Genomic DNA, 26,729 nt, shown 5'->3' with positions numbered 1-26,729 from the left:
CTACAGGGCACAGATGAAATTTGGGGCACTCTGTGCTTTTCTGCATGGTGTGAATACAAGGAGCATCGTCCGTGGTTAGATTGGCATGAAACTATTAGGTCCATGGAGCAGTAAAGTAAAGAACGATGACTTGATTTTTGCAGTTTGAAGACTACGATATATTCAGTTTACTACCCTATAGCTTACATTTTTGCAATCTTCTGATGTATAAGGGGCAGGGGGCCAGAACACCACTTGTGGCAAACAGCTGGCAATAGGGCCCTATGGCCATTTTTAGAGTGCTATTATGCCAAGTTTATGGGTGGAGGATGCCGCAGTAAGGCATTTATCACAGCTATCCGTTTGCAACATTCTTCATAGCTTTATAGAAACGCTTCTGCTGCTATTATAGTCTAAAAGCACTATTTTCAACAGACTGCGGATATTTCATGAAAAGCTCACAATTCATTAGATGGATCCCATATTAGCTTGTCGTTGACAGATGGCATTGGTCGGCATCCAAGGTATCCTGCTTTTAAAAGGGAATTTGTCATTGGGTTTCTGCCACCTAAAAAGAGACCCCGATTCCAGTGATATGTCACTTACTGATTTACTTGCAGTAATTTTTATAAAGGAGATTATACTTGACTGCTTGGCAGCAGGCCAACTAGTTATATTCATGAGCTACTTATAAGCCCACACTCACCACTGATTGGCAGCTTTCTGCCTTTACACAGAAAGCTGCCAATCAGTGATGTGGGTGGGGTTATACAAGACTCAGCATTCAGAGCACTGCTAGATTTGTAGCAGATCAAAATGACAGCAAGCAGCCCAGTAAGTGACACATTGCTGGAATCAGGGTCTCTGCTTCTGCATCATGGTGATCTCAGATGGGGTCTCACAGATTTAATTTAATGTACTGGCTAGACGCTGTTTAAGAGAGGTAAAACCACAATGTACTCACAGAAATTGCTTATTCTGAATATCCCACTAGCCATCAGAGTGACGACTGGGATTACCAATCATGATAACCTGTGCAGTAATGGATCCAAAATACGCACAGTAAATGTTTCCTTTTCCCTGCAGACAAGGACCTGAAGACTGAAGGTTTCACGCTGGAATCTTGCCGCAGCATGATTGCTCTGATGGATGTATCCTTGCCCATTAGTTTTTTAACCACGTTTACCAAGTGCAATCTTCTACAGCAGAGGTCCCCAACCGCCGGTCCGCGGACCAGGACCGGGCCGTTGGGGTTTTTCAGCCGGTCCGCGGCGCCGCTGACAGCTAGCTTCGTGGCCCTGCGCCTGGTCAGAGCACGCTCTGTGACAGCTCGCAGATCCCAGCAGAGAACATTATGCAGGACGGGGCGGGGCGTCAGGCGGGTCTTAGTGACACAGCCCTCCTGCGCAGCATGGTGTGTTCCTGACGGGGTGGGGCGGCAGGCTCTCCTCACTGACACGCCCAGTGGCGTATCTAGGGGGGCGCAGCCGGCAGGGGGGCGCAGTCGGGCCGCCTCATTCGGCGGTCCGCAGTGTCTCCCCCGGCGGCTGCATTCTGCCGCCCCCGGTCAGGGAGTCAGCTGTTCTCTGTGCCGACTGTCAAGCTGACAGCCGGCACAGAGAAGCTGCAGAGCGCCGGCTCCCAACAAGTGCAGAGGTGGAGGGGAGCCCCTGCAGGGTGGCTGTGATGGGCAGGGAGAAATCCCTGCAGCTCCACTGCCCAGCGATCTGTCTTCCTGCTTCTTCTCACACAGACGCGCCGCTGGATGACGTCATCATTCAGCGGCCGGCTGTGTCAGAGGAAGGCAATGAGATGCTGTGGGAGAGTGCGAGGAGAGGTGAGAGGGGTGTGTGAATGTGTGTGTGTGAATGTGTGTGTGAGTGTGTGTGTGTGAGAATGTGTGTGTGTGAATGTGTGTGTGATTGTGTGTGTGAGAATGTGTGTGTGTGAGAATCACATTCTCATTATAAATGTCATAATTATATGATAAGTATGCACTAAGCTCCACCCCTCCATAACTCCACCCCCATATGACCAGAGCCCCGCCACTGCCCCACCCCCACCCCACCGGGCCATGGAAAACTGGTCTTGCTTAAAGCCGGTCCCTGGTGCAAAAAAGGTTGGGGACCTCTGTTCTACAGGTTTAAATGCATTTACTGATATCACCTGGTGAGACAGGAAACATGTCGCCCACAATGCGAACACCAAATAATACAGATTACACAGATTATTGGCAGGCCTGATCAAACTTTGAATTAACGAGTAAACCTGATCTATTAATCCCTAACATACGATCTGTACAGACAGACGGCTGCGGACGGTTAAACCTGCAAGAATTCCAGCATCTTTGGCAGAAAATCAAGCAGTGGCAGGTATAGCTATACGGCAGAAATGACCGTACCAGTGAAAGCTTGGGAAAATAAAATACAGATTTTGTAGTAATAATTGGGATGTAACAAAGGGGTGGTGCAGATTTAATGGCACCCTGTCCTGATATTGCATCTCATCATATACATCCAAATGGGGGTAAGAACAGAAGCAGTTTTCTTACTCCTGGATAATGCCTTTAAATGGGTTGTCTGGCGCCACTTCCCCATCAGAAGGCAAGCGGTGTCGATGACATTGGATCTACACATACCAACCAGAATGTGGGCACGACTGGCAAGGATCTAGCATTTACTCTAGGACCAGTAACAATAGCTGCCAATCATACATGCGCCGCATCAGGTATATGTATGTGCGACGGCGTCAGCACCGCTCACCCCCCGGGGCAGAAGTCAGCAGTGCTGCGCAGCCCCGTTAAGTTGATAAATATGTTTGGAATTATAAATCCATATACAGTACTTTGATATAAAAGATACATAATAGCAATACACCAGTGCTTTTTACAGATGTATTAGTACTGCACGAGGTAGGCGGCTACACCGACCAGGGGCGACATATCACTGGTGCAACCTGTGCAGCCGCACGGGCCCAAGAGGTAAGGGGAACCATTTTTACCTCTAAATCATGTGCAATTTTGCATTTTAGGAGCTCTTGGGCCCCTATATTGTTCTGGCACAGGGGCCCTCTTCTTCCTGTGTCCGCCAGTGACTGACTATTAATGTAATAAGTACCAATGCTGTATTTCCCCTTCTTATATGTGATCTTCAGATGCTGCAGAACTACAACCTCCAGCATGCCCTGACAACTTGTGAGTATTGTAGCTGCAGCACTGTTGCGGTCAGCGTTGTGGCCCCAAGCAGCTGAAGAGCCACAAGTATTGACTAATATTGGAAGTCTTCCTCCTTTCTTTGCACAGTCCTTTGGTGATATGCAGGAGCAGAGAAACAAAAGAGGGCCCCTGTGCAAGAACAGTATTGGGGCCCCGTCCAATCCAATAGATCAGAGTGCTGCACAATTGCACCTGCTTTGGAGCAGGTTGCATGAAAGCTGTGTCCGCCCCTGGTGATATATCTATACCTATAATTACTATTCAGTTCTAGTATCCTCTTTGCAGTTGAGGGTTTTGGAGCAATTTTTGTTAAGAGTGGTCCATAATAGCTTCACAGAATAGATGTTGATCCATGGGGGTCCAACTGCCGAAACTAATTTAGAGAAAAAGGCTGCGGACTCCTCTGACTGAATGGAGAACTGGTCACGTATGCTCCACTACTCCATGCATTGTGTCCATGGGACTGCCAATTATACATGACTTTTGGATATTGGATGGACCCCACTCCATCTTAAAACCACCATAACTACTGTAAACCTAGGTACTAAAATAAATACACAAAACACATTATTTTGGTTGTCAAAATGGCCACAGCTTTTATTCAAATCACAGGATTAAATAATCACACTGTAACAACGCTGCTGGCATCACAGCATGGCCTCACATCTCTCACACAATCTTACCCACTGCTCCAGGCCATGATGTGCGTTCTCTTTAATGCCAGCTCCATGTTCTGTGTCTCTGCTCTCTGCATGCCTCATGGCTATGTGTATAGGGGACCGGCGCCTGAACGCTCTGGTTCTTATAGGAATCAGGTGCACCTGTCCAATCAGTTCCTGACCAATTACCAAGAGGCCTCCTGTATATAGTGCAGCTCCACCCTGTGGTCTGGGCCTGTGCAATGTGTTAGCTCAGTTAGTGCTTAGCTGCTGAGTTTGCCTGGCCTTGCTCTGAGTTATTCCCTCTGAGCTTTTCTCTGTGCTTTTGCCTTGTTCTTGTAGTCCGCCCTCCAGGAGGCAGAATATCCTGGTCCCTGTGTCTTTGTCCCTGTGTCTTGTTCTATTGCCTTGTCTGTACTTTGTCTTTTCTCGGTCTCCTTGTCCGTGGCTTCCTTCCCTGCTTTCTTTCCTTGTGTTTTCTGTCTGCTTACACTCCGCACTCTTGCGGCTCTGCACTCAGACCTTGCTTCGCACTCTCTGGCTTTGCTCTGTGGCTCTGCTCTTTGCGGTACTATCTGGCTCCGCCTCCTGTGTTTCTGCACTTGGCTCCGTCTCTGCTCTTGGCTCCGCCTCCAGCATCTCCGCTCTTGGCGTTACCTCCAGTGTCTCCGCTCTTGGCTCCGCCTCCAGCGTCTCCGCTCTTGGCTCCACCTCCAGCATCTCCGCTCTTGTCTCCGCTCTTGGCTCCGCCTCCAGCGTCTCCGCTCTTGGCTCCGCCTCCGCTCTTGGCTCCGCCTCCAGCGTCTCCGCCCTTGGCTCCGCCTCTTGCGGCTCCGTCCTTGGCTCTGCCTTCTCCTTCTCTTCTTAGTTCCACCTTCTACTTGTTACTTGGTCCTCCTGTGTGAACAGGTCCCTACCTGTTCCTTCATTCTCCTTTCCTTCTGGCTTGTTTCCGTACCTGCATCTTCTGTGTGTACAGGTCCCTACCTGTTCCTTCATCACACTCACAATAGGACTGCACTCGGGTGTCATCAGAGTGCAGCCTGATTCATACACCACATCAACCCGTCCTGTGTATCCTGTGTTCCTGCCAGTCCTGCCGTTGCTGCCCTGCCTTCCAGTCCTGTGTTCCTGCTGTCCTAGCCAGTCCTGTTTCCTGCCGTGTCTCTGCCAGCCCTGAGTTCTCTGCCGTGTCTCTGCCAGCCCTGTCTCAGCCATGCCAGCCTACTCGTCTGTGTTCCAGCCGTGCTCTTCTGCCAGTCCTGCCTAATGCCCGCACCAATCCAGGTGTTCCTGTCTCCCAAGTGGGATCAGCAGCCACAGCCAGACACCACCCTGGAGTAGCACCTGGCAGCTGCCTGCTGCACAAGCCTGTCCTCACCATCAGAGGCTCCAGTGAAAACCCAAGCAGCTGTCATAGTCATGCCCCTTCCAGGGTAGTCTGGTTTGTGGCACAGTGGGGCCACAAAACCCCCGAGTTCACGCCCACCAGTCAGGGCGTGAGCATGACACACAGTAGGAGTCAGGTGGAGTGCTAGTACATTGGGATTCACAAGTACTGCGATATCCCCAGCTGTCTGACACTGGCTTGCCATTCAAGCAGAGCCAGTAAACTTTCAGGGCACCAATGACCCTATGATCCTCACTCCTGTGTTTAACCACTGTGCCCGCCCCGATTGATGTTACCATTACAACGTCCTTGAGGCTGGCCACCAAAGCTGAGCCTGCTCACCACCATGAGGTTTTACATCCTCTATTAGTTAAAATGAGTCCACCTTAACTTGTCTGCAACTTCCATCTGACTCCTAAACCGCAAAGCCGTGACGGGTTATAAATTCCAAGTCTCATTTGACACTTTTTTTTATAATTAAATCATTTTTGTAAACTTAAAAACTAGAAGTCCCTGCAAAAGCATTAATGGGACTAAACTTGGCAAACCTCCGACTCACAAAGAGTCATCCTACAGCGCTCAGGAGAGGAAAAAAACCCTGTGGAGGAAACCTCTAGGGAACCATGGCTGAAGGATTGCCCTTCCCTTGGGCTTAGAAGGTTACCGCAAATAATAACTCTTTATAGCCAATATACAATTGAACCTGGTACAGGATATACAATGACAAATTAAAAAATACAATAAAGCATTTATCATTATACAAGCAATAATTAAAAAGTTTTAGGACAGAGATTATAAACAGGGCAGGAGGGCGGGTAATGTTTCCTCCTGTTCATCCTGTGAGAGAAAGAGGGAGAGCCAGAGTTGGCTCCTCTATATAAGCCCCACCCTCCTCACAGTAAGGCCGGGGTCACACTCAGCGTAAGGGAATACGGTCCGTATTTTACATGTGTAATACGCAGAAATGATCCCAAAATAGTGATCCGTATGTCATCCATAGGCAGGGTGTGGCAGCGTATTTTGCGCATGTAAACCTCCGTATGTAATCCATATGGCATCCGTACAGTGAGATTTTCTCGCCAGCTTGCAAAATGGACATACAATGGATCCATGGGCTCAAATATTCATGAAAACATATATACAGTCTATATATATATCAGTGAGACACACACACACACACACACACACACACACACACACACATATATATATATATATATATATATATATATATATATATATATATATATATATATATATATTTACTAGATGGTGGCCCGATTCTAACGCATCGGGTATTCTAGAATATGCATGTCCATGTAGTATATTGCACAGCCCACGTAGTATATTGCCCAGTCACGTAGTATATTGCGCAGCCACGTAGTATATTGCCCAGCCACGTAGTATATTGCCTAGTGACGTAGTATATTGCGCAGCCACGTAGTATATTGCCCAGTTACGTAGTATATTGCTGAGCATCGGGTATTCTAGAATATGCATGTCCACATAGTATATTGCACAGCCCACGTAGTATATTGCCCAGTGACGTAGTATATTGCCCAGTGACGTAGTATATTGGCCAGCCACGTAGTATATTGCCATGTCACGTAGTATATTGCCCAGCCACATAGTATATTACCCAGTGACATAGTATATTGCCCAGCCACATAGTATATTGCCCAGTTACATAGTATATTGCCTAGTGATGTAGTATATTACGCAGCCACGTAATATATTGCCCAGTTACGTAGTATATTGCCCAGCCACGTAGTATATTGCCCAGTTACATAGTATATTGCCTAGTGATGTAGTATATTACGCAGCCACGTAATATATTGCCCAGTTACGTAGTATATTGCCGAACTACGTAGTATATTGCCCAGCCACGTAGTATATTGCCCAGTTACATAGTATATTGCCTAGTGACGTAGTATATTGCGCAGCCACGTATTATATTTCCCAGCCACATAGTATATTGCTCAGTTACGTAGTATATTGCGCAGCCACGTAGTATATTGCCCAGTGACGTAGTATATTGCCCAGTGACGTAGTATACAGCACAGAGCCACGTAGTATATTGCCCAGCCACGTAGTATATTGCACAGCGAAGTAGTATACAGCACAGAGCCACGTAGTATATTGGCAAGTCACGTAGTATATTGCCCAGCTACGTAGTCTATTGCCCAGCCAGGTTTGTCACAGGTGAAAAAATAAAAAATAAACATATACTCACCTTTCCGAGGGAGCCCTTGTAGTCCACGGCAGGTTCCGGTCCCAGGGTTGGTATTAGCGCAGGACCGTGACGTCATGGCAGGTCCTTGTCGCGCAGGGCCTGTGAGGACGTCGCGGTCACATGACTGTGACGTCATGGCAGATCCTTCTGCCACCGGAACCTGCAACGGAAGATGGCGGCTGGCGCGAGCTGCAACGGAGGGTGAGTATAGCAGGTTTTTTAATTTTTTTTATTTTTAACATTACATTTTTTACTATTGATGCCGCATAGCCAGTGTCAATAGTAAAAAGTTGGGGACACACAGGGTTAATAGCGGCGGTATCTGAGTGCGTTACCCGCGGCATAACGCGGTCCATTACCGCCGGCATTAACCCTGTGTTAGCGGTGACCAGGGGGGAGTATGCGGGCGACAGGCACTGACTGCGGGGAGTAAGGAGCGGCCATTTTCTTCCGGACTGTGCCCGTCGCTGATTGGTCGCGGCAGCCATGACAGGCAGCTGGCGAGACCAATCAGCGAATGAATAACCGTGATAGAAGGACAGACAGACGGAAGTGACCCTTAGACAATTATATATATAGATTACAGCGCTAGATAGCTTAAAAGCCGGTAATTCAATTGCCGGATTTTGCTACCTCCTTCTCAAACCCGACAGGATATGAGACATTATTTACATACAGTAAACCATCTCCTATCCCTTATTTTTGTACATATTCCTCATTAGTAATGTTACAAGTGTATGTGTATAAAATTTGGGACTCTAGCTGTTAAAATAAAGGGTTAAATCACGGAAAAAATTGGCGTGGGCTCCCGCGCAATTTTCTCCGCCAGAGTGGGAAAGCCAGTCACTGAGGGCAGATATTAATAGCCTGGAGAGGGACCATGGTTATAGGACCCTTCCTGACTAAAAACATCTGCCCACAGCCACCCCAGAAAAGGCACATCTGTAAGATGCGCCTATTCTGGCACTTAGCCTCTCTCTTCCCACTCCCCTGTAGCGGTGGGATATGGGGTAATAAAGGGTTAATATCACCTTGCTATTGTAAGGTGACATTAAGCCAGGTTAATAATGGAGAGGCGTCAATAAGACACCTATCCATTATTAATCCAAGAGTAGTAAATCCATACCAGGGGGTCATACTATGATGTACACCCCTCCATCCAAGGGCCATACTCGAGATGTTTACTCCTCCACACAAGGGGTCATACTATGATGAATACCCCCCTAAACAGAGGGTCCATACCTGAGATGGTTACCCCTACTGACCAAATTATAATTAGCTTCAAGAACCCACTAAAAAAGAAACAAATAAGTGTTTTTTTTAAATACACACCTTTATTAAAACAAACATGCAATAACCCAACAAAGCATAAATAACCTTAGCTAGCTGGGAGGAGTCCTTGAAGCTCATAAGATCTGGCGATTACCAAACAAAGTGAATTACTCCCAGCAGTTACCCCACTGGCTCGGGAGCACCATAACCACAGGGTTCCAATGTTCACTTGAACTTCCTGAGGATCAGACAAACCCTTGCCGAAACTCCCCTCCACATTGCACCAGATCCAGAACCATACTTAATACCAAAAGGAGGAATCCATATCCCAATGGATCCCCAGACCAATTTGTAACCAACTTCAAGGACCCCCCCCCCCCCCCAACTGCCCGGTTCCAGGTAATCCACTTAGTCTGTGCTATCCACCATCTTAGGTAATATAAAATTAAGCACTCGGTGGATATACACCATTCCTGCAAATATATGAAGGGGACAATATAAGAATTAAAACAACATACAATAAAACATCAAAGCATAAAGAACATTAACATGCTGGGAGGAGTCCTTGAAGCTCATAAGATCTGGTGATTACCAAACAAAAAGTGAACATAAAATGCACCAACAATTACTCCCAGCCGTTACCCCACTAGCTCGGGAGCACCACAACCACAGGGTTCCAATGTTCACTTGAACTTCCTGAGCATTCAACAAACCCTTGCTGAAAATCCCCTCTACCATTCACCAGATCAAGAACCAAATTAAATTCCAAAAAGAGGAATCCATATCCCAATGGATCCCCAAGACCAATTTATAACCAACTTCAAGGACCCCCCCCCCCCCCCCAACTGCACAAGATGTGGGAAAAGTGAAGATGAAAACACCATGTAAGTTTACAACCAAGGTATATTATAGGTTGATACTGGAAAATGTCCCATCATAAGGTCAGATACATTCGATGATGGGCAATGCTGTGTTATATGCTGCAAAGAAGCCGCCTGCTCCTCTACAGCAGTTACAGACAGGCTCTCTAACCACCAGCTGCACATACATCATAAGAAAATATAATATGTAGGTCTAGTATAAGCTGCCTGCAGCCATAAGTGTATGTGCAGAAAACTGCAAGGTCTGTGTCCCCAGTCAGTCACACTACCTACATACAATAGACGAGAGACAGGGCTGAAAACTGGGTCCATGATGTGTTCTCCAGAGCAAGGTGCAGCATCACACTAGGAGTGCCCACTCACTGCCCGCTATGTGCTGAGTTATTAGTGCCCACTCACTGCCCGCCATGTGCTGCGTTATTAGTGCCCCACTCACCATACCGCCATGTGCTGAATTATTAGTGCCCACTCACTGCCCGCCATGTGCTGAGTTATTAGTGCCCACTCACTGCCCGCCATGACTGCGTTAGTAGTGCCCACTCACTGCCCGCCATGTGCTGAGTTATTAGTGCCCACTCACTGCCCGCCATGACTGCATTAGTAGTGCCCACTCACTTCCGACCATGTGCTGAGTTATTAGTGCCCACTCACTGCCCGCCATGACGGTGTTAGTAGTGCCCACTCACTGCCTGCCATATGCTGCGGTATTAGTGCCCCTTTCACCACCACGCCATGTGCTGAATTACTCCCGGAATAATTGACACCTGATAAAATATATATAGTAAGGCTCCAGGTAATCCACTCAGGCTAGTGCTATCCACCATCTTAGGTAATATAAATAAGCGCTCAGTGGGTATAACCCGATCCTGCAAATATATGAGGGGGACAATATACAGAAAAGGGGTGGATATATCAGGCAGGACAGCATGCAACATAATAGAACTAAAGGCTGCCATATCTCCAGAAATAAAGCATGGATTTGGAAGTCATGCACAGATTATATGTGCAACAAGGAAAATAACCTGGAGACCCAGGATCTAACATGTACTCAAAGTCAGTATACATGATAAGCATGCTGCGCAGAGATGGAGCCTTTACTCAGATACCACATATATATGGAGAGTAAGGCTACTTTCACACTAGCGTTAACTGCAATCCATCACAATGCGTCGTTTTGCAGAAAAAACGCATCCTGCAAAAGTGCTTGCAGGATGCGTTTTTTCCCCATAGACTTGTATTGACGACGCATTGCGACGGATTGCCACACGTCGCATCCGTCGTGCGACGGATGCATCATGCTTTGGCGGACCGTCGGCACAAATACGCTACATGTAACGTTTTTTGCTGCCGACGGACCGCTTTTTCCGACCACGCTGCACGGCCGGAACTCCTCCCCCACCTCCCCGCACCTCACAATGGGGCAGCGCTTACAACGCTAGCGTCGGTAACCTCGGCCCGATGCACTGCGACGGGCCGAGCCCGACGCTAGTGTGAAAGAAGCCTAACCTGGTTATGCTGGATCTGTACACCCAGCATCATCAGACTGTACTGTAGCAGAGATAAGGTCACATACAGGTCATCAGACTCCATAAATGGGAAGGGGGGAGGGGGATCAGCACACAGCCAGGCAGCATACAATGCACAGACATGAAGTGAAGCCTCTTACCATCATATATATAAGGTGTATATATATATATAGACCATCCCGTTACTGCTCCCTCTCACCAGTGATTATTACCTGTAACTGCCCAGCTCCACGCTAGCAATAGCAGACACTGTATGTGTCAATGGTCTGACCTATCATACCTATACCCAAAACTCATGAAGACTCTGTATAAGGCCGGTTTCACACGTCCAGATAATTCCGGTACCGGAGAAATCGGAGTTATCCGTGTCCGTGTGTCGTGTGCTCACGTAGCACATCAGTGTGGCACACGTGCGGCAGCCATGTGCCGCCCATGTGCCGACTGAGGACCACACGTACCGTGCAGGAGACAGCGCTACAGTTAAGCGCTGTCCCCTGCTTTTGGTGCTGAAGCTGGCATTCATTCCTTCTCCCCAGCAGCCTTCCCTGGAGAGGAATGCGAATATTCATCACTGTAATGAGTGGTACCACGTGACCGCTCACACAGGACAGGCTGCCGGCGCTGAGAACAGACATCGCAGGAGCTGGGTGAGTATTTCTTGGCAAGCGGGCGGGCGCACAGGGGATGGGAGGCGGGAGGTGACCCCAAACTTTATTTTTAACACAAACAAGAAAAAAAAACCTTGATTTTTCATTCCTTCTCACCAGTGAACGCTGCTGGGGAGAAGGAATGAATGCCGGCTTCAGAACCACACGCAGTGGGGATAGCGCTTACTGTAGCGCTGTCTCTCCTACCGCAGTACGTGTACACGGAGGAGAGTGCACACTGTTCTCCGTGTGCACATGTGCGGGACGTATTGCGGTATGTGCTGCCGGAGAAAAGCAGACATGTCTCCGTGTTTTGCACACGGACACACGGTCTGTGAAAACACGGAGACATGTGCATAGACCCATTCATTTGAATGGGTCTACATGTGTCAGTGTCTCCGGTACGTGAGAAAACTGTCAGTACACGTACCGGAGACACTGATGTGTGAAAGAGGCCTAATACAGCAGAAATGTGATACAACAGCCATGTCTGTAAGCAGGTCACACAGGAGCTGTCTCTGCAGTGTGTGAGGCAACTTGTAACAGACCCATGAGGGAACATGGCAGTTACATGAATCTCTGAGGTAATATTGCTCCCAAATAAGATGTAAGAGCTGAGACTACACTAATACATGATGAATGTGGAGTAGTATATCAGCCATGTCTGCAGGGAGGTACACATGAGGGAACATGGCGGCTACATGAATTTCTGAGGTAAAATTGATATATGATGTAGGAGCTGATACTACACTAATACATGATGTGTGAGGTGAATGTACTCCTATCAGCTATAATGTGAAGTGATAACCCCAGTATTATACTCCCTGAAACTGCAGACATGTTTCCTCCTGTCCATCCTGTGAGAGAAAGAGGGAGAGCCAGAGTTGCCTCCCCTATATAAGCCCCACCCTCCTCACAGTAAGGCTATGTGCACACGTACAGGATTTCTTGCAGAAATTTCCTGAGAAAAAACGGAAATTTTCTGCAAGAAATCTGCATGCATTTTTTGCGCGTTTTTGGTGTTTTTTTTTTTTCCGGACATTTCCCAATGCATTATATAGTGGGAAATCCGCAAAAAAACTGCAAAATTAATGAACATGCGGCGTTTGTTTACCGCGATGCATTTTTTTTCGCGGAAAAAAACGCGTCATGTGCACAAAAATTGCGGAATTCATTCTAAATGATGGGATGCATAATGTATGCTGTTCTTTTGCGGTTTTATAGCGTTTTTATATCGAAAAAACACGAAAAATCAGCAACGTGTGCACACAGCCTAAGGCTATGTGCGCACGCTGCGGATTTTGCTGCGGATCCGCAGCAGTTTCCCATGCGTTTACAGTACAATGTAAACCTATGGGAAACGCAATCCACAGTGCACATGCTGCGGAAAAAAATGCACGGAAACGCAGCGGTTTACATTCCGCAGCATGTCAATTCTTTGTGCGGAATCTGCAGCGGTTTTACACCTGCTCTATAATAGAAAACCACAGGTGTAAAACCGCAGTAGAATCCGCACAAAAGCCGCGGCAAATCCGTGATAAATCCGCAGGAAAAACGCAGTGTTTTTTGCCCTGCGGATTTATCAAATACCATTCTACGTATACTGATACACCAGGCACAAACATCTAAACTCCTTCCTCTTAAAGCAACAACTCTTGTTTAAAATCTACACCGCAATACAAACAAAAGCTGCAGGAGTTCTCCGTCCACCCATCCCCAAGTCATGTCCACCTCCGTCTAGTCTCCGGTGGTTTCTAGAGCACCTCACACTTGGTTCAGTCAGTCCCATGTACACAACCACCTTCATTCAAATGGATTAAAGAGCCCATTCTCAGAGTTGATGGGGGCAGTCTGACTCCCAGGAGCTAGCAACTGGGCACCGATTCTGTAGAAATGTGATGGATCAACTGCTTTGCCGGTGGGAAATGCCATTCCTCAGCTAGCCTGGATTTTTTTTTCCTTTCTAAAAAAGGGTCAAAATATGCTAAGAAACTAAGAATCAAGACCTCAATCTGGTAGTTCTGGCATGCCATTCATGGGAATTGTTAGTAGTTTGAGTGCCATGTTCTTGACTATTATTAATGTCTTATTTTTTTTTTTATTTCTAGATAATCTTTCTACGTTATGATTCAGATCAATCAGGAACCATCAATAGTTATGAAATGCGTAATGCTGTTAATGAAGCAGGTAATCTAATAATGAATGGTAGTGGCCTACAAGGAAGTCTGTGGAAACTAATGAAGAGATTGCTGGGCTGGCCACTTTCCCCATAGACAATATAGGGTGAGGGTCCAACATGAATAAGAAAATGGGGACTCTTATCCGATGGACATTACGCCATTAGTATCTTCACGATTTAACCCTTTCACGCTGCAGCCCATTTTCGTTTTTTGCTCCCCTTCTTCCCACGGCCATAACTTTTTTATTTTTCCGTCAGTGTGGCCATGGATTGTTTCTTGCGGAACGAGTTGTACTTTTGAACGACACCATTTGTTTTAACATATCGTGTACTGGAAAGCAGAAAAAAAAACATTCAAAGTGCGATGAAATTGCAATTCCGCAACTTTTTAACTTTTTTTTTATTACCATGTTCACCACATGCTAAAACTGACCTGTCATTATGATTCGCCAGGTCATTATGAGTTCATAGACACCAAACATGTCTAGGTTCTTTTTTAGCGGCGATAAAAAAAAAATCCAAAGTTTAAGAAAACAAAAAAATGCTCTATTTTTCAGGATACGGGGCTTGGTGAGGGCTTATTATTTGTGGGATGAGCTAACGTTTTTATTAGTGATGAGCGAGTGTACTCCTTGCTCTGGTTTTCCTGAGCATGCTCAAGTGATCTCCAAGTATTTTGTCGTGCTCGGAGATTTAGTTTTCGTTGCCGCATCTGCATGATTTACAGCTGCTAGCCAGCCTGAGTACATGTGAAGGTTGTCTGTTTGTTAGGGAATTCCCACTTGTATTCAGACTGTCCAGCAGCCATAAATCATGCAGCTGAGGCGAGGAAAACTAAATCTCTGAACAAATACTCGAAGACCACCCGAGCAACGAGTATACTTGCTCATCACTAGTTTTTATGGATACCATTTTGGTTCAGATATGATGTTTTGATCACCTGTTATTGCATTTTAATGCAATGTTGCGGTGATCAACTAACATAATTCTTGCATTACACTATTTACCGATCGGATTAATTCTTTTTATAGCTTGATAGGTCGGTCGATTCTGAATGTGGCGATAGCAAGTATGTGTATTTTTAATTGTATTTTGAATGTGGGGTGATTTGAACTTTTTTATTTGTTTTCATATTTAAGCATTTTTTTCACTTTTTACTGACTTCAATAATCTCCATGGGAGACTAGAATCTGTGATCTTCCAATTGCTTGTGCTACATAGAGCAGAGCTTTAGCCCTGTTCCATGTAGCAGAAAAGCTCACTTGCTATGCGCTGGGTGGCGCTCATAGCAATCTGACAATGACAACCACAGGGGTCTCCTGCAGACCCCGGGTTATCATGCCAACCCATAGGCGACCTGTGGTCATGTGACATGAGCGCCGATAAGTGGGATTAGTGATGCGCTTCCGGCGCAGTCAAATTAAATTTCACTGTCAGAGATTGACAGCAGTGTTTAACAGTACAAATATGGTGCATGTCTTAAAGGGGTTAAAGAGGTTTTCCAATCTAAAGCTGGCCACACACCTTAGATGGCTGGCAGACAATTGTTTAGTCAATTTCCATTTCAATGGTCTCTCCAATATACAAGAGCGCTCCTGTGTTCTTTAGGGTACCGTCACACTAAACGATATCGCTAGCGATCCGTGACGTTGCAGCGTCCTAGCTAGCGATATCGTTCAGTTTGACACACAGCAGCGATCAGAATCCTGCTGTGATGTCGTTGGTCGCTGCAGAAAGTCCAGCACTTTATTTCGTCGCTGGACTTCCTGCTGACATCGCTGAATCGGCTTGTGTGACGCCAATTCAGCGATGTCTTCGCTGGTAACCAGGGTAAACATCGGGTTACTAAGCGCAGGGCCGCGCTTAGTAACCCGATGTTTACCCTGGTTACCAGCGTAAAAGTAAAAAAACAAACAAACACTACCTACTTACCTTCCGCTGTCTGTCCCTCGGCGCTCTGCTTCTCTGCCCTGTGTAAGCACAGCGGCCGGAAAGCAGAGCGGTGACGTCACCGCTGTGCTTTCCGGCCGCTGTGCTTACACAGGGCAGAGAAGCAGAGCGCCGAGGGACAGACAGCGGAAGGTAAGTAGGTAGTGTTTTTTTTACTTTTACGCTGGTAACCAGGGTAAACATCGGGTTACTAAGCGCGGCCCTGCGCTTAGTAACCCGATGTTTACCCTGGTTACCGGCATAGTTGGTCGCTGGAGAGCTGTCTGTGTGACAGCTCTCCAGCGACCAAACAGCGACGCTGCAGCGATCCGGATCGTTGTCGGTATCGCTGCAGCGTCGCTTAGTGTGACGGTACCTTTACAGTAATGCCACCAACAGACATCTCTGCCATGGGCTTATCCCCAGGAGAACAAAGTGATCAGCAGTAGTGATCAGCGAACATGCTGGGATTAGGTGTTATCTGACCATGCTCAGGTGCTGAGTGTCTTCGGAGTGCTTGAAACATATGTTCGAGTCCCCGCACCTGCATGTCTCTCGGCTGTCTCAGGCTATGTGCACACTTTGCAGATTCCACTGCGGATTTTTCCGCAGCGGAATTGCAAAATCCGCAGTGAAAACCCATCGCGGTTTTTACTGCGGATTTATCGCGGTTTTTACTGCGTTTTCTTCTGCGGATTTTCAACTGCAGTTTTCTATTGGAGCAGCTGAAAATCCGCAGAAAAGAAGTGACATGCTGCGGAATGTAATCCGCAGCGTTTCCGCGCGGATTTTTCTGCAGCATGTGCACAGCGTTTTTTGTTTCCCATAGGTTTACATTGAAATGTAAACTCATGGGAAACTGCTGCGGATCCGCAGCGGTCAAATCCGCTGCGGATCCGCAGCAAAATCCGCAAAGTGTGAATATAGCCTAAGGCTACGGTCACACTATCAGTATTTGGTCAGTATTTTCCATCAGTATTTGTTAGCCGAAACCAGGAGTGGGTCAAAAATACAGACTTGGTGACGTGTTTCTATTATAGCTTTCCCCTCTGTTTGTTTGTTCCACTCCTCCTTTTGGCTTACAAATACTGACCACATACTGATAGGGTGACCGTAGCCTAAAGGTACCGTCGCACAGTGGCATTTTGATCGCTACGACGGCACGATCCGTGACGCTCCAGCATCGTAACAATATCGCTCCAGCGTCGTAGACTACTGTCACACTTTGCAATGTATGACGCTGGAGCGATAATTTCATGACGTATGTGCGATGTAGAAGCCGTTGGTTACTATGCGCACATTGTATACAATATGGTGCACACCTTTGTTACACCATGCGATCATGCCGCCACAGCGGGACACTAGACGACGAAAGAAAGTTTCAAAGTTTCAAAGGATCTGCTACGACGTACGATTCTCAGCGGGGTCCCTGATCGCAGGAGCGTGTCAGACACTGCGAGATCGTAACTATATCGCTGGAACGTCACGAATCGTGCCGTCATAGCGATCAAAATGCCACTGTGTGATGGTACCCTAACAGTCGTGAGACATGCAGCCGCAGGGACTTGAACATATTATTCGAGTACGCCTAAGTCACTCAGCACCTGAGCATGGTTAGATAACACCTTATCCCAGCATGTTCGTTGGTTAGTGATGAGCGAGTATACTCGTTGCTCTGGTTTTACTGAGCATGCTCGGGTGACCTCTGAGTATTTGTTAGTGTTCGGAGATTTAGTTTTCATCGCGGCAGCTGAATGATTTTCAGCTACTAGCCAGGCTGAGTACATGTGGGGGTTGCCTGGTTGCTAAGGAATCCCCACATGTAATCAAGCTGGCTAGTAGCTGTAAATCATGTTGCTGAGGTGATGAAAACTTAATCTCTGAGCAGTCATATATACTCAGACCACCCGAGCGTGCTTGGGAAAACCAGAGTAACGAGTACACTCGCTCATCACTGTCGCTGATCACTATTCAGCAGTCCTAAATCAGACATGCCCAATTGACATTTTCCCGATGATCATTTGAACAGCTGCCCCCAATATATACAGAGTGTCTACTGAACCCATCAATAGACAGTGCAGCCGACATTTGTATAATATGTAAGGAAGGTAGGAGTCAATGTGTGAGATTTCAGACTGCTGAATTGTGATAGTACATAATGCCATAATGCACAGTAAGGCTGCCGTCACACTAGCAGTATTTGGTCAGTATTTTACATCAGTATTTGTAAGCCAAATATGCACTACTTCTGTATTTATCATCCACTCCTGGTTTTGGCTTACAAATACTGATGTAAAACACTGACCAAATACTGCTAGTGTGACGGCAGCCTAATAGAAAAAGTAAAAAGCACTGCCAATAGTTTGCCGACTATGCTGTACGTATCCACTGGAGGATGACGTATCCAGCTGGCAGAGCCAGCACAAACAGATAAGAAAAAAGGAAGTCCAGCACAACCATCGGTCGATAAAAGTTTATTCCATTTTATTAGTAATCCATTAAAATTAGAAATAAAAAGTTGAAGAAAATGTTAAAAACTCTTCCGCTTGAAAAGCGTAACAACCACCCTTAATCATAGCATAAAGAAAAAGAAAAACAATGAAAAACACATAGCAATTAGCCAATCCTGAACATTCAGTTTGCAAATACACTCCCAGAGAGACTGTGACCTCTCCTAGAAGGCAGAGATTATCCATTAGTAGATGCCTGGGAAAAAAAACAAACCAAAATTATTTTTTTTTACATATAAATAAACTAATAAATATAGAAAAGATAATTTTTAAAGTTGCAGAGAATGCAAAATTTCCCCCAAAAATCTGAAACCAGATATGTCTCCATTGTGAGATAAACTGGCTGCACCTGAATAAGAACCAAATTTGTTTTATGTTGATTAAATGTTCACTGATGCGGCTCTTAAGTTTCCTGATTGTAGACCCAACGTAGCGTATCGGACACAGAGGGCATTCAAGGCAATAGACAATATGATGCAAGTCACATTTGTTGAAATCTTCAATTCTGTGACTGGGACCAGAGGGCAAAATAAGAGGGGTTTCTTTTTTTTTTTAAATTGATAGTGAACTGACATATGTTACATTGATTTCCCCACACTTAAAAAAGGTCTAAATGGGACAACCCCTTCTTAAACTAAAAGTTTGGCCCTGATAAAATAAATAAAACTATACTCTCCATCTGTGCCGGCTCCGTTCCCGCATTGTCCACACTCGCTGTCCCGAGGCTGTGAAGCGGTGGCGTGACATGTGACGATTGAGACTGAAGGGAAATTGAGTGTGTGCAGACTCTTCTTCTTAGGCCAGACTAATATGTAATACGAACTAGTGCTATGTGATAAAAAAATTGCATAGCACTCGGACCAATGTTAATCTATGGGGCAGCTCCTATTATCCGTTGTTTTCTCGGCCGTATTATACATGCGAGAGAAATCGCAGCATGCTGCGATTTTCACCGTATATCAGCCGAGAATCGCCAATGAAAGTCTATGGGTGCGAGAAAAACTCACACCACACGGACCAACAGTGTGACTTGCGAGAAATACGCATCGGTGTCCTTTAGAAAAGTCAGCAATTCAGTACGGTGTACAGTAAAATCACACTGACAGGTTAGAATAGAATAGATAAAATAAATGTCTACACATAGAATAGGTAGGTAGATATAGGTCATTGACAAATATATATATTTATATTTCATAGAGAGTTAGATAGCAGAATAGACGATAATTCAATTGTCGAAATCTGTAAAATCATTGCAGAACCCCGACATGATATGAGAGTGGTTTACATATAGTAAACCATTGCAGAACAGTTAGATTTTTATATATCCCTCCCTAATAATGTTAGCAGTAGGGAGCTGTAGGGGTTAAAGGATTAATTAATGGAAAAAACTGGCGTGGGCTCCCACGCAATTTTCTGCGCCAGAGAGGCAAAGTCAGTGACTGAGGGCAGATATTAATAGCCTAGAGAGAGACCATGGTTATTGGACCCCCCTCCAGCCCTTAACATGTGCCCCCAGCCACCCCAGAAAAGGCATATATGTAAGATGCGCCTATTCCGGCACTTTCTTCCCACTCCCCTGTAGCATTGGCATATGGGGTAATAAGGGGTTAATGTCACCTTGCTAATGTAAGGTGACATTAAGCCTGGTTAATAATGGAGAGATGTCAATAAGACACATTATCCATTATTAATCCAATAGTATGAAAGGGTTAAAAATACACACACACACATTAAGAATAAAGTTTTTTAATGAAATAAACACACACGTTTAACATCTTTATAGCACGCTCAATCCAAGCGAAGCCCTCGTTCTCCTGTAAAAAAAAAAATTCTAAATAAAAAGCAACAATATCTCATCTGTCCAATGTACTGTCATTTCCCACGCAGTAATCCATATCTGGCTGGGGGCATTTACATTTTACAACCAGAAGCGCTGCTAATGCGGAGCTTCGGTGACTAGCGGTGCCGTCACCAAAGCTGCACCCCCTGACAGCATGAACTCAAATTAACTCTTCAGCCAGGGAAAATGCCAGCTGATTTTCCCACGCTCAAGAGTACACCCCAGATCTCTGCACTGGGACTGTAACAGATATGCCATCAGTCTGCCGAGTGTGAATAAACCCCAATAGGTGCTGTGCTGCAGTGAGTTAGTATTACTTGGACATTTATTTTAATGGCCTATATTTAATATTACCTTTCCGACAACTACAAATGTACAGTGGACCATGGCTTCCACAATCCGTTATTTATCTGGATGGGTTGTCGGGAGCAGATTACCACAATAGATCTCGTTTCTAAGTTGTCTGTAGTGAGACAACGCTTTTTCCACCGCTAAGCTGTAGATCTTTAACCCTCCGGGGGAAAAAAATCTGAAAAAAATTGAATTGCAAATGCATAACCTGTCAAGAAACAGAATACAGCTTGCGCTATCTGCTGGATAAGGGCCGTACTGATCAGAATTAATGCAACAAAAAACAGTGTCTGAATTCTTCTAGCTTTAGAGTGGAACAGGAATATCATAATGTCGAACAAGATCTGATGTTTGATCGGAATGGGCTAATGGCAGATCTGAGATTAAAATTAAAGGGAGCTGAAATACCCAGCGGCAATATATATATATATATATATATATATATATATATATATATATATATATATATATATATATATATAAAAAAGCTAAACACAACATTCAAAAGGTTTAGTATTGGCATTTGCCATGGAAACTGGCAATGTCACAAAGACGTCTGGGGCTTCCATCTGTGTCATCCTCGCAATTCTCTATGGTGCCCATTACATTGCTATTATCTGTGATGCGCAAACAGGGGTGTGCCAGAAAACAAATCATGTCATACCTGCTGCCTTCTAAAGATTCACTGTCCAAAAATGTACAAGTAGAAAAAAATACTCTATCCTCCTAACCCACTTGTCATCAAGAGGATCCTGAAAGATGCACACACATCACAGGGGCATTGTGCACCCTTATCAAGCAAAGTGTTACCCCAATTCCACACACAGAAAACCAAAGATCAAGGTAAAACAAACAAAATGAGCATTTACCCTGTACTACATAAACAGGAGTAGTAAATGCAAACAACATAGGGGGAAGAAAAAAGGTGTAAAAGACATCCCACCGTGTACCCCCAATCAGGATGTCTCTACTAGTACTAAACCTCAGCTGGTAGTGTGAACATGCTCTTATACATCGCACGTATACCAACCTATGCTCCAGCTCATTTCTTTGGTTTTACCCATAATAAATCATCACATTTTATTTTTACAACTTAAAATAAAAAAAAAACTCTGCCTCATTTACACATCCCATATTCCAGCTTATGCTGGAGGGCAAACTAGAAGAAATATCAAGGTCTTTGCGTATCATACACAGAACAAAAGTATGTATCTGGTATATACCGTATATCTCTATCCCTAAGAACGAGGGTGTTATTTTGTGCTATAACTTGTTTGGTTAGGATGATTTCCTATTTAAAAAAAAAAAAAAATTAGATTTGTTAGATTTTTTTTTTCAGTTTTGTTGCCCGACCTGTGCCCCCCCAAAAAGGGGGAAAATTCCTACATATTAAAAGGGAACATGTAATTTCAAAGTATGCTGTTGTCAGAAAGTCTTGGTCTGGTAAGGGTTAAGTAGCAAGGCTACTAGACAGAATCCATGGAAGTCATTTTGCTTTTTAACCCTTCTTTTTCTAGGGTTTCACCTGAACAACCAGCTGTATGACATCATCACCATGCGTTATGCAAACAAGCACATGAACATTGACTTTGACAGCTTTATCTGCTGCTTTGTGCGTTTGGAGGGAATGTTTAGTAAGTGACTTTTTCTCTTTATTTACGGTGAATTCATCATGACATAACCAGATGGAAAAATGTCACAAAAATAAGAGCTCCTGCGTGTTGTATTTATGTGCTGGCCATTAGAGCAGCACTATGGGGTCCTAGCTAGAAAACATTGATCTACTCGCTGGCAGATCCTGTGACCCCCAGCAAACAGTGGGGGGAATCCCTGACTGTAAAAAATTGCTAACAGTATATGAGTTACAGTCCTACCTTATCATAGTAATAGTATACTAGAGTCTTTGCACCTGCATGTCTCGCGGCTGTTCGACAGGCAATCCCTGCGACTTCCACGAAACAAGGAGCCGCGGGAACTCGAACATACAGCACTGGCAAAAATTAAGAGACCACTGCAAAATGTTCAGTTTGTCTGATTTTTCTCTTTATAGGTATATTTTTTAGTAAAATGTAATTTTTTCTTTTGGTCTATAAACTTCTGACAACATGTCTCCAAAGTTCCAAGCAATAAATTTTGTATTTATTTTCTGAAAATGTGAAATGGTCAAAATAGCAAAAAATGCATTGCTTGGAGACCTCAAATAATGGGAAAAAACAAACAAAACAAGTTCATAATCATTTAGAAACAACAATACTAATGTTTTAACAACCATGATTTTTAATCACAGCTTTCATGCGTCTTGGCATGCTTTCCACCAGTCTTTCACGCTGCTTTTGGGTGACCTTGTGCCACTCCTGGTACAAAAATTTAAGGAGTTCTTCTTTGTTTGATGTCTTGTGACTGTCCATCTTCCTCTTGATTACATTCCAGAGGTTTTCAATGGGGTTCAGGTCTGGAGATTGGGCTGGCCATGACAGGGATTTGATGTGATGGTCCTTCATCCACACCTTGATTGACCTTAGCTGTGTGGTATGGCGCATTTTCCTGCTGGAAAGACCAGTCCTCAGAGTTTGGGAACATTGCCTGAGAAGAAGGAATCAACTGTTTTTCCAGGATAACCTTGTATGCGGCTTGATTCATACGTCCTTCGCAAAGATTAACCTGCCCAATTCCAGCCTTGCTGAAGCATCCCCAGATCAACACCGATCCTCCACCAAATTCCACAGTGGGTGCAAGACACTGTGGCTTGTACACCTCTCCAAGTCTCCGTCTAACCATTAGACGACCAGGTGTTGGGGAAAGCTGAAATTTAGACTCATCAGAGAAGATTACCTAACTCCAGTACTCTATGGTCCATCCTTATGGTTTTTGGCAAGAGTCAGCCTTTTGGGCTATTCCTAGCACTTGTTTGGCCATTCAGCTTGTCCTATTGCACGAGGATTGTGAAGACCACAGCAGTGTTTTTTTTATACTTTCCCTCGTTAAATAAGATTTGCTTCAGGTAATCACCTAATCAGAAGCACAGTAAGTAGAATGAGGTGTACTCTGGTTGGAATTCAACTGTCACTGGAATGGAATGGCTGTCAGACGTAGAGAAGCTGATTTTTATAAAACTGTGCAGTGGTCTCTTAATTTTTTGCCAGAGCTGTACTATTCAAGCTCGCTGAAGACACTCGATTAGCATCGAAGCATGCTCGGGTAACGCCTTATCCCAGCACATTCGCTCATCACTCGTAAAAACCAGTGCAAGGAAGAACGGGAGTTGCTGCTCCACTCTTTTGCTCTCACCTTCCTGATCATGCAGGAATAATTATATGCATCCAACTTGGTGGAAAGTTCAGTAGTCGCAGTAAAAGCCATCCCGAAATTCTGTATTTTATGGTGCAGAGGACCAGGGGTTGCTACAACTCATACTTTATAGTCACTTACCTTTTGTTTTTTAGGAGCCTTCCACGCATTTGACAAAGATGGTGATGGTATTATTAAACTCAATGTACTGGAGGTAAATATAACTTGTCATAACTCTCCCCCCTCTATAAACTTTAAAGAATGGAGTCGCCAAAAAAGGACTGAAAAAAAAAACCCGCTGGAAAAAACATTTAGTGTGAACTTACCCTAAGGCTATGTGCACACATTGCAGATTCTCTGCGGATCCGCAGCGTTTTTTGCGGTGCAGAAACGCTGCAGATCCGCAACTGATTTACAGTACAATGTAAATCAATGAGAAAAGAAAAAAAGCTGTGCACATGTTGCGGAAAATCCGCTGCGGAAACGCTGCGGTTTAAAAGAAGTAGCATGTCACTTCTTTTTTGCGGATCTGCGGCGTTTTTGTACCCATTCCATTATCGAAATCCGCAAAGGTAAAAAAAACGCAGCAAATCCGAAAAAAAAAACACAGCAAAAACGCGACAAATCCGCAGCTGCGTTTTCTGCCAGGAGAGGCAGAATCCGCACCAGAAATTCCTAAGGCTAATCCGCAACGTGTGCACATAGCCTAAATGAACATTCACAGCTTGTGAATATGCTGTAACTTTGGGTGTCAGATAAGTAGACAAGTTTCAGCAATTTCAGTCTCCAAGTTTGTGAAAATTTTGGTGCAAAATTTGACCAGTTATAACTCTCAACAATCCTTTGCAATGCAATGGGTTTAAGTGTCAGCAACTCTGCTACCTGTGAACATAGTCCCATTAGTGGAAATAAAGCAACATCCTCCAAAAAAATCCTGTAGCCAATTGTTCACCTTGGCCTGGCAGCTTATGGTAAACCGTGATGAAAAATTGCAAGTAACTATTACCAAAAGTAATGACATATTTGAAGCCCCCCCAAAATGTAAGGCCCTCCGTTCTGTTTTTTCATAAAAAGTAGTAAATTGGAAAGCTGTTGCCAGGTGAACAATGTATAATAATGAAAATACCCTTTTAAAATGATAATGGCTCTCCTTATAGCTGACACCACAAATGTATGATCGGACATGGGGGCGATAAAACATGGACGAATTTCTACTTAAAGTGTCTAAGTGCTAAAGTTGTCTTTTCCTTTCAGTGGCTGCAGTTGACTATGTATGCCTAACATTGACGTGAGCTCCAGCAACCGCTGTCATACAAGGACGGACTCAGGATCTCTGTTGGACAGAGCCAATCTTTACCTCAAAGCTCCTGCATACGCATCAAATCCAGTTTACGACTTTAACCCATAGCCATGTTCTGTCTAGGAGCACAGATTGTAACTTTAGGTTAAGCTAAACTTCCAATGAAAGTTCTGGAATACAATGGTTACGTGACAAACTGTATGTCTCTGATCAGATGTGCGTCTATTCATCAGCAGTACCTATCACACAACGCGCCTCATAAATATAAACCAGTAGACAGAAGAGGAGCCGCTGAGCCGAGTGCCAATTATACAGCATTAATGGGAAAATTAAAGGCTTTTGTTATGTAATCTGTCAGCAGCATGATGCAGAGACAGAGACCCTGATTCCAGCGATGTGTCACTTAGCTTACTCGGTGCAGCAGCTGTGAGTTTTTCTGCTGCAGATCATGCCTTGTATAACCCCGCCTACACCACTGATTGGCAGCTTTCTGTCAATGCACACAGAAAACTACCAATCAGTGGAGGGGGCGTGGTTGGAGCAGGAGGCACCGAGTCATGTACTGATAATCTCCTGTTAATAAAACACAAACCGCAAAACATAGCCTAGTAAGTGACACATTGCTAGAATCAGGGTCTCTCTCTCTCTACATCGTTCTGCTCTCCGACTACATAGCAAAAACCTTCTGAGAGATTCTCTCTAAAGCAGGGATCCAGCTGCTAAAGGCAACCCACCCGCTTCTGTCTGCGGTAGTATACAGCCATGAAGGGCTGACAGTGACCACAGTACAAGATAAAGCCATCATTAATACATGTTCATTCTGTTTGTATATCTATGTGAAATGGCATTTACCATAGTGTGCGTTTGCCATGTTGCAATTAAAGATGTGTGATATTTAATAACTGAGCGCTTATGTTTTGTATGTGAAAGTGCCATCCCATAGAAAAGTAGTAATATATGAAAGATAAGTCATGACCTTTATTGGTTATAACTAATATTCCTGGTCAATATGCTTTTTTTCTCCTAAGGGCTGGTGTAAAAAAGAGGCCTAATAAGACCAACACCAACAATAACTTAAAGGCTAATTAATTATATGCAGTCACACCAGTCCAGTTATGTAGGTTACCCGTATCTACTCGTGTAAAAGCCGAGATTATTAGCACAATTTTTTGTGGTGAACACGCCCCCTTGGCTTATACACGAGTCAATTGTCCAGAACGCTGGCGGGGGACTGGCGTAGTAGCAGCAGGAGCTGGCGGCTGTGGCACAGTGCAGTGACAGCTGCTGGCTAACAGAAGAGATCATATTCACCCTCCGTCGCTGCATCTCCGTTGTCCTGGCTGCTCTCCCCTCCTGTGCGGTCACATGGTACCGCTCATTAAGGTAATGAATATGGACGTGTCTCCACTCCCAAAGGCATGGAGCGCATGTTCATTAACTTAATGAGCTGTAACACGTGACCGCTCAGCACAGGAGAGCTGCCGGGAGGGTGAGCATGACGTGTGAGGGGAGGGGAGGGCTGCTTACAACC

General features: G+C 44.9%; 1 protein-coding gene across 3 annotated transcripts in view; it reads left to right on the top strand.

Moving 5' to 3' along the window:
- CAPN3 (calpain 3) overlaps positions 1 to 26,100 on the top strand; it is a 237,959-nt gene extending 211,859 nt beyond the window's left edge. For all 3 annotated transcript variants that reach the window (XM_069731848.1, XM_069731840.1, XM_069731831.1), the window contains 6 exons: positions 1,066 to 1,130; positions 2,283 to 2,351; positions 13,910 to 13,988; positions 22,128 to 22,244; positions 24,054 to 24,112; positions 25,153 to 26,100. In XM_069731848.1, coding sequence (XP_069587949.1) covers positions 1,066 to 1,130; positions 2,283 to 2,351; positions 13,910 to 13,988; positions 22,128 to 22,244; positions 24,054 to 24,112; positions 25,153 to 25,179 — 416 coding nt within the window. In that variant the 3' untranslated portion in view covers positions 25,180 to 26,100. The remainder of the gene's footprint in view (positions 1 to 1,065; positions 1,131 to 2,282; positions 2,352 to 13,909; positions 13,989 to 22,127; positions 22,245 to 24,053; positions 24,113 to 25,152) is intronic.
- Positions 26,101 to 26,729: the final 629 nt, after the last annotated feature.

This window comes from Ranitomeya imitator, chromosome 1 (assembly GCF_032444005.1).
Source record: "Ranitomeya imitator isolate aRanImi1 chromosome 1, aRanImi1.pri, whole genome shotgun sequence".
In the NCBI taxonomy this organism is placed as follows: Eukaryota; Metazoa; Chordata; class Amphibia; order Anura; family Dendrobatidae; genus Ranitomeya; species Ranitomeya imitator.
This window is presented reverse-complemented; position numbering and strand designations above follow the sequence as displayed.